General features: G+C 50.2%; 2 protein-coding genes across 2 annotated transcripts; one reads left to right on the top strand and one right to left on the bottom strand.

The window, feature by feature from the left end:
- The first annotated feature begins 895 nt into the window (after positions 1-895).
- Positions 896-6,455, top strand: LOC119300468 (riboflavin biosynthesis protein PYRD, chloroplastic-like). The gene is made up of 4 exons (XM_037577413.1): positions 896-991; positions 3,491-4,201; positions 4,871-5,169; positions 5,649-6,455. Exons 1-4 carry the CDS (start codon positions 896-898, stop codon positions 6,235-6,237), a joined length of 1,695 nt encoding a protein of 564 aa, XP_037433310.1. The 3' UTR covers positions 6,238-6,455.
- A 1,282-nt stretch (positions 6,456-7,737) lies between these two features.
- Positions 7,738-8,840, bottom strand: LOC119304186 (xyloglucan endotransglucosylase/hydrolase protein 31-like). The gene has a single exon (XM_037581362.1). The coding sequence runs from the start codon at positions 8,621-8,623 to the stop codon at positions 7,880-7,882; it is 744 nt and encodes a 247-aa protein (XP_037437259.1). The 5' UTR covers positions 8,624-8,840; the 3' UTR covers positions 7,738-7,879.
- Between the last annotated feature and the right edge of the window lie 5,716 nt (positions 8,841-14,556).

Below are 14,556 nucleotides of genomic sequence, written 5' to 3'. Positions count from 1 at the left end.
CATGTAATCGAGTTAGTTTTGTTAGGGGTTAATCCCTAGTATCCACTATGTTCTGAGATTGATGTTGCTATGACTTTGCTATGCTTAATGCTTGTCACTAGGGCCTGAGTGCCATGATTTCAGATCTAAACCTATTATGTTTTCATCAATATATGAGAGTTCTTGATCCTATCTTGCAAGTCTATAGCCACCTATTATGTGTTATGATCCGTTAACCCCGAAGTGACAATAATCGGGATACTTACCGTTGATGACCGTAGTTTGAGGAGTTCATGTATTCACTATGTGTTAATGCTTTGGTCTGGTACTCTATTAAAAGGTGGCCTTAATATCCCTTAGTTTCCACTAGGACCCCGCTGCCACGGGAGAGTAGGACAAAAGATGTCATGCAAGTTCTTTTCCATAAGCACGTATGACTATATTCGGAATACATGCCTACATTACATTGATGAACTGGAGCTAGTTCTGTGTCACCCTAGGTTATGACTGTTACATGATCGATTGCATCCGGCATAATTCTCCATCACCGATCCAATGCCTACGAGCTTTTCATATATTGTTCTTCGCTTATTTACTTTTTCGTTGCTACTGTTACAATCACTACAAAACTCAAAAATATTACTTTTGCTACCGTTACCTTTTGCTATCGTTACCACTACTATCATATTACTTTGCTACTAAATACTTTGCTGCAGATATTAAGTTTCTAGGTGTGGTTGAATTGACAACTCAGCTGCTAATACTTGAGAATATTCTTTGGCTCCCCTTGTGCTGAATTAATAAATTTGGGTTAAATACTCTATCCTCGAAAACTGTTGCGATCCCCTATACTTGTGGGTTATCAGAGGCGGCGGCGGACGTCGGCGAGGTGGAGTCGCATTCTGCAACGCCCTGTATGGCACATCAATCCAGGCGCCACAACCACATCGTGGTGGACGTCGGCGGCTCGTCCCCGGAGGGATTCGTCGCTGATCTGACGTCCACCGGCACCGTTCGTGTTTCGGTCTCCGATGATAAAGAGTAGGACTTGGGAGACGGCGGTGCCTTGAGTCCCGTGAGCTGGCTCGTGTCCCATGCCCTACCCTACCTTGCCACCGACCGGACCAACACTCTGAGGGGCGTAACCAGCCGCTGGACATGGCCAGGGTGGAGCTGGGCGGGCGGGAGCGGAACTAGACGAAGCTCCCATTAAAGATCTTTTTGTTGCATGTATTAATATGAATTTGAGGTTTCTAATTTGAGGTATCCGGATGTGTAATGCATTTTTTGAGGGGCGACCGGTCACTGTTCGCGGACATGTCCGGACGCATCCGCGAGCGTTTGAGGGGTCGGATTTGCCAAGTCCGACTGTAGATACTCTTACCAACTCAAATTTGAGGAGTTAAGAAGCCACAGACTCCCGCTAAACTTAGCTCTCTAATTGTTTTTTTCTTTAGATCACCAGTTCATACAAAAGGCATTTAGAGCATTTATAGCCAGATGCCTCAAACCATTACTCATACGCCCGCGGACGCGCGCGATCAGTGACTAGACATGAGAGAGAAGGAAAAACGTGACCCAACCGGACCCTTCATATCATCCCTATATGACTGGGCTATCCGTGAACCCTCATATCCATCTCAAATATGGGGAGCATATGAGGGCTTGTGGACGCGCTCGGGCATTCCGCCACATCGGACGCGGTCGCACCCCGTACCACCTTTTCTCTTTCTTTATACATTCTTCTATTTCTCTCTCTTCATCTCCACCAATCACATGCATGTGACCGGGCATATGCGAAGAAAAATGAGGAGTGTGGTTGCGTGGACGGATAAATAGGGGCTCAAAACGGGCACACCCGGTCATTAACCGGGCGCGTCCGCGAGCGTTTAAGAGTTCATATTTGCTCTGTCCCGTTGTAGATGCTCTTAGCATACATGGTATCTATAACAGAACCCTTAAATTTGAACTTCTTAAATGTCTTCTTAAACCTTAACTCCTCCAATTTGAAGAGTTAAAAGAACATGGATCTAACCCAGCCCCTAAAATTTAGCTCCCTTATTTTTTAAAAGAAGTCTGACATGAGTAACCCTCAAATTACATCACTAGTTCACCCAAAAAAAGTCTTGAGTACGCTGCAACAAGCAATTGATGTACCACAATAGACACCATTTGCGTAGGGAGGCTCACGAAAACTTTATTTGGTAGATCAAGATAAGCGCCACCGCATAATAACCCTCCCCCCTGCCCCAAAGGAAAAAAGAGCTCCATCTAGTATCCCCACCCCCAAAGCTTCATGGTGGAAGAGTAGTGGGACAACGACCTACCGGCGGAGGTAGGGCGACTACATGGCGCACCCGAAAAATCTCCTTTCTAGGGTTTAGAGAGGAGATAGTGGTTTGATGGATCGTAGATAAGTAAAGTTAACCAACCAATATAGTATAGAATTTGAAGCTCATATCTTGCAAATGGGAAATAAGACCAGTAGGGGGAGCATCCCCTACGTTTTTTAATTAAAAGGAGAACGTAAGACACAACGTGCGAGTCGAGGCAAGTCGAGGCTCGAACCAGCGTCAGCTAAGAGACACCACTGCGCTTTGGCCATTGGGCCAGGAGCCCGGAAGATTGACGCCTTTTCGCTCTATTAAGGTTCAGAAGGGTCGGGCCACCCCCAAATGCAACTCTTCGCCTAGTTGGTACAACACGGTAGAATCCTCGCGGCGGAGAATTTTGCAATCCGTGGATAGCCACACAATCTGATCTGTCATCTCTTTCTTGCATTCATTGAGACTTTCGCTCACCTATGTCGAGATTGCGCCTTCTCCCAGGAGGTATGGAGGATTGTCAATGCTGCCAAGGAGATGACCATGCCAAGCCCGTCTAACGCTGATTCTTCCATAAACCCATGGTGGGTTGGGTTCCTCGCGAGTGCCTCCGAGCGGAGCGTGAGGGAGCGTAGTGAGATCATGACATACTTGCTCTGGAACATTTGGAAGGAGAGGAACTGTCGTGTATTCACCGACAAGAGGATGACCTACCGAGAAGTGGCTAACCAAGCCTTTGGCGGATATTTGCTTACACAGATCTAGTTGTTTTCTCTTTTCACGAGTAGTTCGCATGCCGTTTAATTAAAAGGCAACACTCATGTGAGTTTTCTCGAACAAAATCTTGCAAATTGTGAAAATAAAAAGTCTTCTTTTCTTCACGGGGAAGTGAAATATCTTCTGAGAGTGCAATGGACATTTAAAAAAAATGCATTGCCTTTTAGTAAAATTTAGAAGATATACTCCCTCGTTTCAGAATGTAAGGTGTATTGATTTTCGTGCAAGTCAACCAGTTGAAAGTTTGACCAATATTATAGAACAAAATAGAAACATCTGCAATACCTAATAGATAAAATATTGAACTACCTTCCATGATCGATCAAATGATATAAATTTCATATTGTGGATATTGATATATTTTTCTCTCATTTTCCGTCTTTGGGCCCACCTGTCAAAATACCCCCGAGTCATTTTTTCTCCTATGCTGCGGTTCGGCCGGTCGGGTGCGCTCGGGTGAGGAAGGGAACAGAGTCTCCTTCCTCTGCGCGCCGCGCCGCGCCGCCCCTCACCGTCGAGCCCGCTGCCGCGCGACTCCTCCTGCCAAGCTGCGCCGCGCCCCTCCCCGTCGGCATCGGAGCCGCGCCGGGATTCCTTATCCCCCCAGGACCGCGCGACGCCGCCTCCCCGTCTCCGGCCGCCGCGGCCTGAGCAGCTCCGCGCGGCGGCGAGACCTCGCCGGTGTTGCCTCGCAAGCCGGCCACGCCAACCGCGACAGCTGCACGCAGGCAGTCGAGGCAGCTTACAGGGAATCCAAAAGCCAGGCTCGGCGCCCCCACATCTCGCTGGATTGGCTGGCCTCCTCTCTTCGGTCTGACATGATCTCCTCCTCGCTCTTCTCGCGCCCCCGCCTCGCCCCGCGCCCCGCATCCGCCGCGGCCTCCCCCTGCCGCGCCCGCCTCGCGGTCGGCAGCGGCGGCGCGCGCGGGCTCGCGGCCGGCGTGCGGTGCCAGGCGCAGGCGGGGGACATGGACGCGCACTACATGCGGCGGTGCGTCGAGCTGGCGTGGACGGCAGCCGGGCACACCAGCCCCAACCCCATGGTGGGCTGCGTCATCGTCAGCGAAGGCCAAGTCGTCGGCGAGGGATTCCACCCCAAAGCCGGGCAGCCCCACGCCGAGGTCACCCCTCTCACCCTTCTTCTTCTCAATTTGATGCTCACTCTTTTTGGACTACCAAGGATTTGTCGGATGATGTTTATTGCAAGCCTGTGAATTGAACAACCATCTACCAGTAGCCTGGCCTGTTAGCAGTTCACAATCTTCATATGATCCCTAATTTCACATATATTTTACTCATTCAGGAAAAACCAGCGCTACATTAAGCAGTACTGTTCCAATACTGCATTATGTCATAAATTGTTCACTTCTACTGCAGCTGTCCAGCAGATGATAGATACATCTAACACCAAACAAATATTTAGGAAATATCACTTGTAGCCAGTATGTCAACAGTATGCAGTAGTTTTCAGTCATACACAACAATATGATCTCAGCTAATGCTATTATGAAGAAATAAATTGAAAAATGTCTTACATTATGAGACGGAGGGAGTACTATTTAGGAAATATCACCTGTAGCCAGTATGCCAACAGTATGCAGTGGTTTTCAGTCATACACAACAATAACCAGCACCTATGTAGTATTCGGCTATTACCCTATTACGTATAGGTAGCAGAACCTATGTTTTTTGCTTGCATAAGAACTTGGGCCACTAAAGTACAATGGTGCTGATAATTTCATAGGCTCGTAGCCAAGTATGGTGTTGCTAATATGTGGCTCTATCTGCAGGTATTTGCTTTGAGGGACGCAGGGCATTTAGCAGAGAATGCAACAGCTTATGTGAGTCTGGAGCCCTGCAACCACTACGGGAGAACCCCTCCCTGCACTGAAGCACTCATCAAAGCCAAAGTTAAGGAGGTTGTGGTGGGGATGACTGACCCAAATCCTATTGTAGCATCCAAAGGGATTGAAAAACTCAGAAATGCCGGCATAGATGTAAGGGTTGGCGTGGAGGAAGCATTATGTCTCAGATTAAATGAGGCTTACATTCACCGTATGCTTACTGGGAAGGCCTTTGCAACTTTGAGGTAAATATCCAACTACAAGTATCTTCCTAGGATTCTAGTATTTTTGCTAATTTATAATTATAGGTGTAGCATAATTTTGAAATCTAAGTTGCACAAAAGGGCAGCCCCGGTGCATGTAGCTCCCGCTTGTGCAGGGTCCGGAGAAGGGTCCGACCACTTTGGGTCTATTGTACGCAGCCTTTCCCTACATTTCTGCAAGAGGCTGATTCCAGGACTTGAACCCGTGACCTCTTGGTCACAAGGCAGCAGCTTTACCACTGCGCCAAGGCTCCCCTTCAAATCTAAGTTGCACAGCATGTTCAAAATTTGTGTTTCACATCTGTGGTTAAAAAACGTAGGGTGCTCATTGCTTCAGCCATTTTAGTGTAGTAATGTTTAATGTTTATAGTTTGTACTGTTGCATATCAGGTGCGTTGGTTCTTTTTGTCTGAATATGATGTGTGCTGCTGCTGATGTTTTATCTGTTACACTGAAACCAGAACTACACTCTCGATGAACGGAACTGTCATAAATCAAATTGGGAGCGGAGCTGATCAACCAGGAGGATACTACTCGCAACTAGCGAAAGAATACGACGGAGTTATAATTTCAAGCGACATGGCCAAGGCGACTACCTTACCAATATCACGCGAGGCTGGCGCAAAGCAGCCTCTTTACATCATCATAGCGCAGGGAGAAGGTTCCAAAGTACACATCCCGTTTCTCAATGAAGAGTCTGCATCTAACGCCATAGTCCTGGCTGATAGTCCCGTCGCCGTGGAGCCATCGGGAGTCAGCGTCTCGGTCCTCGACCAGATGAACCTAGAGTCCATCCTCCGACTTCTCGCGGATCGAGGGTTGTGCAGTGTGCTGGTTGATTTCCGAGATGCCGGAGGCGTCCTGGTGCCGCTGCTGAGCAAGTTTCAAGAGGACAAGCTGGTGCAGAAGGTTGTTGTGGAGCTCTCACCTGTCTGGGTGGTGAGCCCAGGGCCGAGCGACCTGGCGTTTGGTGGCAGCCAGTCGTTTCCACTCAAGAACGTGGAGCACAAGGAGGTGAATGGAACTTTGCTGCTTGAGGGATATTTGTAGCATCTTATCTTTTCTGTCTGAGGATTTGTGGCCTCCTGTTGTAAACACCGAGCCACGTGAACTTAAGCCTGAACCCGCGTCCGCTTTGGAGTCGCACTACACCGCTTTATAGTTTCACTTGGAGTAATGAGCGGTCAAACCCGACTATGTGCAAGCTCGACTCCATCTTTTGCAATGTCGAGTGGGACATTAAGTTTGACACCCACATTCTCCATGCACTTTCAAGCTCCCTGTCTGACCATTGCCCGATTCTCCTTGCTGATGAGAGGGGCCCTGGATGCCCTTGCAGTTTCAAGTCTGAAAACTTTTGGACAAGGATTCTGGGATTTATGGATATTACGCAGCATGTTTGGCAGGAACCATCCACCCACCTTGAGCCATGCCAAATCTTGTTAGCTCAAGAAAGCAAGCTTGCATCTCTCCAAGTGGAGCAAGGGGCTCTTCTCCAAAGGTAGGCTTCAACTCCACGCCGCCTTGTTGATCATCCTTCAACTCGACATCACCCAAGAATCGGACCTCTCTCTCCCGAGGAGCAGGATCTGAGGGCTAGGCTTAAGAGGAGGGTTACGGGCCTTGCCGTATTGGAAAGGGCACGCAAGAAGCGTTGATAACATCAAGGAGGGGGATGCCAACACAAAAAATCTCACCTTGGAGTCAATAGGAGACGACGAAAAAGCACATCCATAGGCTAAAGCATAACAATGGTTGGGTAATTGATCACTTGGTGAAGGAAACTACTGTCCACAGTTATTTTTCCAATGCCATTGGTAGGGGTCATGCAACAACCCAAGATTTTAATTGGGAGAACCCAAATTTGGGGCACACAGACCTAAAGGGCATTGACGAACCATTCACGAGGAGGAGGTCAAGAGTGCCGTGGACCAAATGCCGAGTGACAAGGCACCCAGCCCAGATGGCTTCACCAGCGCTTTCAGTGCTATAAAATACGGCGGCATTAACAGATCTCATTCAAGAGGGGGAGAATGAAGATACCACGAACATTATTCGTAGTAGGCATGCTTGTTTGTGGGAAGGAGATACTCCCTCTGTTTTTATTTACTCTGCATATTATAGTTGACTGAAGTCAAAAGTTTGACCAAATTTATATGAAAGAATATAAATATTTACGATAACAATTTTATATGATGCGAAAGTGCGCTCAATAATGAATCTAATGGTATTGATTTGTAATTGTACATGTTAATATTTTTGTCTATAAATTTTGTCAAAGTTTATATAGTTTGACTTTGACCAAAGCTAATATGCGAAGTAAATAAAAACGGAGGGAGTACGTTTTTTTTTCCGAATAGGGAAGGAGATACGTTAGCTATGTTGATGAAGACCATCATCGTATTAACCACACGTATTTTATGTGGTCCATGTATTTTGCACTAATAATATTATGGGTTCAATCTCTCTTTTTTGACAGTTATGGGTTCAATCTCTGTTATTATAGGAGTATTGTCTAAACGTACTATGCAACATTAAGAAAAACAAGTGTTCAAATGAACTGTGTGTGTTTCATTGTTTTTCCTCCACGGCAAATAATTCATGAATCTTTTATTGCAGCGCTCATGACCAAGATAGTATAGCTAATTCCACATGGCTGGTGGCACGATCAGAGGCGGGACAACGCCGACATCTAATCTTTACCAGCTTCGGCATCAACCTCCTCCTCCCCCGCAGCACCGGCCTCATCTCCGGCGTTCGCATCATCCTGACATTCTTCTTCCTCTCCCACAACGGGCACCCTGACGTCTCTGTAGCTGCAGACGTAGGGCGCGTCGCGGCCATGGTACGTGCCGGTCCACCTCCCCTCGTCGACGTCGCTCGCGTCCCACAAGGAGGCGTACAGGTACATGGGCTTCTCCGGCCACGGCTCCCCCTCGCGCCGCTCCTCCCGCCGGATCACCTCCCCGTCGATGCGCCACTCCACGGCCTCGGCGCTCCACGCGACGGCGTAGTGGTGGAACCCGTCCGAGGAGTCGAAGGGGAGTTGGTGGACCATCTCCCTGCCGCCGCCCCCCGCCACGAACAAGTTGGTCTGCACGGCGCGCTTGTCGTTGCCGAGGAACTCGAAGTCGATCTCGTCCATGTCGCTGGAGCCCTCCAGCGACGACAGGTAGAGGTTGTAGTTGAGCCCCGCGGTGTCTCCGGCGGGGGCGCGGACCGCGGCGGCCACGGCGCAGCCCGGCAGGAAGCGGCCGCGCGACCGCCAGCGCGCCCCGCCGCGGTGGTCGTAGGTGACGTGGATCTCGCCGGACGCCGGCGCGTGGTGGCAGGCGTCCGGCGTGTAATCCACGGCGATGCGCTCCAGCGGCTCCGTGCCCTCAGGGCGCAGGTGCTCGTGCTGGTCGTCCGGCGTGACCTCGCACTCCGACGCCATGGCGGATCGGAGGATGGGAGAGCGCAGGAGCGGGGTCGAGGTGGTGGGGTTTTAAGAAGGAATGCAGCTTGAGGCTCAAGTTCTCATGGCTGAGTGTTTACAACAGGAGGCCACGAATCCTCAGACAGAGAAGATAAGATGCTACAAATATCCCTCAAGCAGCAAAGTTCCATTCACCTCCTTGTGCTCCACATTCTTGAGTGCAAACGACTGGCTGCCACCAAACGCCAGGTCGCTCGGCCCTGGGCTCACCATCCATACAGGTGAGAGCTCCATGACAACCTTCTGCACCAGCTTGTGTTGAGTAAATAGGCAATTTCTTGATTAAATTAATCCACGAGTAAATCACTAGCATGGCATTGACACAAATAAACGTATACTGATATTCAGCCAAGCTAGCACATACTACGCTAATTGTAGAAAGATCAACGTAACGCTACCATGGCTAAAACACAAAACAGTAGGAGCGGGATAAACGAGTTATACCCTCCAGTAGGCCATGCAGAGACCGTGGCTTTGGTGGCTGTAGCGGCGTCCTCGGCAGCCTTCTTGTCGGCTTCAGCTTTCTCGGCGGCGGCACGTTTGGCGTCGGTGGACATGGTGATGATGAAGGCGACGCGGACGTAGAGGAAGTAGATGATCGGAAGCGAGCAGTCGCGTAATCGCTGCCCAAAAACCTATTCGCCCCTCACCCCGTACATGAACCAGAAGGACGTGGTTTCGGAGACCTGCTCTCCCGTCGACCGTGTACGCGGCGGACGGAATGGAGTCACCGGCGACAGCAGCAGCAAGGGAACGACAGTGGGCGTGCGCATGGGAGCAGATGTGATCCGTTCGTGGCGGCTAGGTTTAAGAGACACCGCACACATGTATAGGCGCAGCCGCGTGGAGAGACGTGGGCTCGTCCCACGTCTGAGTCCGTGACAGCCCACGATCCGACATCTCAGATCGTGGCCCAGCTGTCAGAGAACTCTCCGTTAGTGACTGGCAAAAATCCCGCAACCCGCGGCGCGTCGTGACGAGGCGTGGCGTGGCGAGGCGGGCGGCGGAAGAGCAGTGCGCGAGAGCCTCTTCTCTTCTCAAGATCCAATAGCATGTAGAAGAGAAACCCTTATAAGGAGGTCCAACTCCTTTTCCACTTCCGGGGTGGGACTAAACTTCCCACTACACCTAGTGCCATATAACCCACATGGGCCCTTAAAGATTTTTCAGAAATTGCTATATGGGCCTAGAGCCCATCTCAAATTTCAGCAATCCCCCACCAGATCTCGAGGGCCCATTGTGTCCTCTGTTCCAATTACTGTTTCGATATACCAGTGTTTCAGTGAAGACTTGTTAAGGTTGAGCTTCACCTAGAGCAAGTAGTTACACTCCTTCACAACTGAACAATGGACTATGCCTTGAATTGTCAGTTTGGCGTAAAGAAGTTTCACCACATGTCTTACTAGTACTAGGCTGCCGAAGGCTGAACCTTCGGGTGGAGCATATAAGTCACACTCCTGGCCTATTCATGAGCTTACTAGAGATCACCCCAATCTCATAGACTGTGACCAGCAGTCGGGCTCATATAGGTGTGTTCCTCCAAAGATCGCTCTGTAGGATAGCATCTTGCTTATATAAGATTCGGAACACATTAAGACAGTAGTCATCCTACCATACAGTGTCGAGAGTATTGCATCTCCAACGGAGTGGGTTAGTATAGTTACTCTCCTCAGTTCACCACTGGCTTGTTTTCCCAGGTCCTAATTCACGGGATCTCCGATCACATAGGTTGGGTTACTACCATGGCAACTCATGTGGGTCTCATACCCATCTCCCTCGATGCATTATCTGTCACTACACGTGATAGCCCTTTCGTAAAGGGATCTTCCAGATTCTTAGCCGTATGGACATACTCCAACGCTATCACTCCGGAGTTTCTTAATTTTCTGACAGCCTTTAATCTCATTCTTATGTGTTTGTTGGACTTCATGTTGTCCTTTGAACTTTTCACCTTGGTGATGACAGTCTGATTATCGCAGTTCATAAGGATAGCCGGAACCGGTTTACCAACCATTGGCAAGTCCATCAAAAGATCTCGAAGCCATCCTACTTCGACACCAGATGTGTCTAATGCTGTTAATTCTGCTTCCATTGTCGATCTCGTTAAGATCGTTTGCTTGCAAGACTTCCAGGAAACAGCGCCACCTCCAAGAGTAAACATATACCTAGTTGTGGCCTTCATCTCATCAGCATCAGAGATCCAATTTGCATCACTATACCCTTCAAGTACCGACAGGTATCCGGTATAGTGAAGTCCATAGTTCATAGTACCTTTCAGATAGCGCATAACTCTTTCAACAGCATGCCAATGTACATCACCCGGTTTGGAAACAAAGCGGCTCAGTTTGCTCATAGCAAACGCGATGTTAGGCCTCGTTGTGCTCGCTAGGTACATCAATGAACCAATGATTTGAGAGTATCTCAATTGATCTATAGCCGTGCCTTTGGACTTTCAAATCAACACGATAGGATCATATGGTGTTTGAGATGGTGTGCAGTTTGAATATCCAAAACGACTCAACACCTTCTCAACATAGTGGGATTGCAGAAGTGTAATCCCACCCTCATTATCTCTTAGTAGCTTGATGTTCAAGATAACATCAGCCACACCAAGGTCTTTCATCTCAAATTTTTGAGACAGAAACGACTTGACCTCCTCAATAACTTTGAGGTTGGTTCCGAATATTAGTATGTCATCAACATACAAGCACAGTGTCGGTGTCAAAACCGGCGGATCTCGGGTTGGGGGTCCCGAACTGTGCGTCTAAGGCGGATGGTAACCAGAGGCAGGGGACATGATGTTTTACCCAGGTTCGGGCCCTCTTGATGTAGGTAAAACCCTATGTCCTGCTTGATTATTCTTGATAATATGAGTAGTACAAGAGTTGATCTACCACGAGATCTGAGAGGCTAAACCCTAGAAGCTAGCCTATGGTATGATTGTCTGTTGTCCTACGGACTAAAACCCTCCGGTTTATATAGACACCGAAGGGGGCTAGGGTTACACAGAGTCGGTTACAAGGAAGGAGATCTACATATCCGTATTGCCAAGCTTGCCTTCCACGCCAAGGAGAGTCCCATCCGGACACGGGACGAAATCTTCAATCTTGTATATTCATAGTCCAACAGTCCGGCCAAAGGATATAATCCGGCTGTCTGGACACCCCCTAATCCAGGACTCCCTCAGTAGCCCCTGAACCAGGCTTGAATGACGATAAGTCCGGCGCGCAGATTGTCTTCGGCATTGAAAGGCGGGTTCCTCCTCCGAATACTTCATAGAAGATCTTGAACACGAGGATCGTGTCCGGCTCTGCAAAACAAGTTCCACATACCACCGTAGAGAGAATAATATTTCCACAAATCTGATCTGCTGACGTACCCCATAGTGTGACATCACACCACAGCCAGGTCTTTATTCGAATCGTTTTTCATAACCTATCTCAGCGTGTTTTGCGAGGCGGTTCTCTTGGCACGTATTGTCGAAGCAGAGATCGTGTCCCCTTATTACGGGATTCCCATCAATACGGACGTGGGTAACCCAACCGCGCCATCAATTACGGCGCTTGGGGGATAAGTGAGTTTTACTAGGCTGGTGGGGGCTCATAGTTTCGTCCGCCCTTATAAAGGGATAAGGTTTCACCTTTTTCTACCCACGCCTTCTTCCTCATTGCTCATCCATTCTCGCGCACTCGAGCTCCAGCGCCCAAGTCCACATCCTTCTCCTCAACTCTCTCCAAACATGGCCGGAGCGGGAGGCAAGTGGATGGTCTCCTCTGTCACGGAGGGACACATCAAAAAACTACGCGGGGCCGGATACTTAGCCGCGGATATCACGCACCGGCTGTCAGCCGCGGGGCAGATCATCCCTACCCCGAAACCTCACGAAAGGGTGGTTTTCCTCCCCCACTTCGTTCGCGGACTGGGGTTTCCCCTCCATCCATTCGTCCGCGGCCTTATGTTCAATTGTGGGCTGGACTTTCATGATCTGGCCCCAAATTTCATCCTCAACATCTCGGCGTTCATTGTCATGTGCGAGGCTTTCCTCCGCATCCGGCCCCACTTCGGCCTGTGGCTGAAGACCTTCAATATCAAGTCGAAGGTAGTAGGCGGCCAACAAGCGGAATGCGGCGGAGCCATGGTGGGCAAAATGCCCAACGTTACGTGGCTCGAGGGCTCCTTCATGGAGACCATAAAGGGGTGGCAATCGGGGCGGTTCTACATCACCGAGCCGCGTGACACCAACTGGGTGGCGGCCCCCGAGTTTTGATCCGGAATCCCCACGTGGGTCACTTCCTGGAAGGAGAAGGGCCTGTCCTGGGGTTCATCGGTGGAGCTGGACGGACTCCAGAAGTGTATTCGGAACATGATAAGCAAGAAACTTAAGCTTGTCAACATAGTCCAGTTCATGCTCTTCCGCCGGATCCTCCCGTGTCAACAACGGGCTTTCAACTTATGGGACTTCGACCCGGCCCAGCACCAGACTCTACGCGAGCTCTTCGACACGATGCATAAGGACGTCTGGAAGGTGCTGTTCAAGGGCACCGAGGTCCCTCCTTCTCTTACCGAGGACCGCGGGCTAAGCGCGAAGCGCCCTGCGAATTCGGTAAGTTCTGTACATCTGGTAGGTATTTATTTCCCATAGCTTAACCATGTGCGGGGTCTGAGCTCCCATGCCTTTGATAGGACTGGGTGGAGACATCGGAGTAGATTAACTGTCCGGCCCCTCTGCCCGAAGACCCTGCGGACGCTCTCCTGACGAAGATGCGGACTCCGGCTCCTTATGAGGTGCCGGAGAAGACTAAGAAGAAGGCCAAGGGAACCCGAAAGAGTTCCCAGCGCCAAGTGATATCGGACTCACCGTCCGATAACTCCGAGACGCACTCCTCCGCGAAAATGAGGAGGAGGAAGACGAAGATTCTCCCCCTCCAGCCGGGGGAGACAAGAAAAGGAAGGCCGCCCCCACCGAGGAGGCCGAAGGGTCCAAGAAGGAAAGGACTCTCCTTCCAGACTGTTCCACCACCGCCGCCGACGGCGAAGACGAGTGGTTACTAAGGGCCAAGCCCCTGGCGAAGTCGTAAGTATTCGGATACCAGAGTAACTCATAGCATAATTTTATTGCACTGCTTCTCCTAACGTCGAATATGATCATGCAGTCCGCCCCGAGCCCGTATCGACGTATCCTCGTCGGACGGCTCCTTGGACTCGTCGGATATGGATAGTGATACACTTCCGACCGCCTCCTCTCCTCGCCCTACGGACGATGTCGAGGTATTGTCTCAAGGGGCACCAAGCCGGGGGGAGACAGTCCCGGAGGCGCCTCAAGGCGACCTTCCGGACTCCAGGCGCGAAGGGAGCAAGACTCCCAAGGGCTCCAAGTTTGGCCCCCAGCCGAACGCCGCGCCGGAACCTCCAGTGGTTCTGGACTCGGGCAGGCGGCCCCCTTCCAAGAGGGGCAAGCCGCCCGTGCTGGTGACCTTTGTCCATCCAGAGGCACCGGACAACTTGCTGGGAGCGCCTCGCGGCGCTTCCATCGATGAAAAGCACCGCACTATTATGGGTGCGGTGATCAAGAAGGTTCAGTCCGCCAAGAGCGGACTGACTGAATCCTGTGCTAGCCTTCTAACAGGCTTTGAGGTAAGTATTTAAAATATAGGAAAAATATTACCGCATAGATAGTAGCCCCTGATGCTCTGTTTGGTGTTCACAAAGAAAAGCCAAATAGAAGATCAAATAATATCTGCAGGAGTCTAATATAAGTATGTCTATATGCGTATGCAGGCTTCGCTGCTGACCTCTGCCGCACTGACTGCGGAGGTCGCTGCACTGAGGCAGAACCTCGAGCGGTCCGAGAAAGAGCTCGGTCTTGCCAAGAGGCAGCTCGAGGAGAACAA

The sequence above is a fragment of the Triticum dicoccoides genome, chromosome 5A (assembly GCF_002162155.2).
Source record: "Triticum dicoccoides isolate Atlit2015 ecotype Zavitan chromosome 5A, WEW_v2.0, whole genome shotgun sequence".
Lineage (NCBI taxonomy): Eukaryota > Viridiplantae > Streptophyta > Magnoliopsida > Poales > Poaceae > Triticum > Triticum dicoccoides.
The sequence above is the reverse complement of the archived record's forward strand: the minus strand, read 5'-3'. Positions and strand labels throughout refer to the sequence as shown.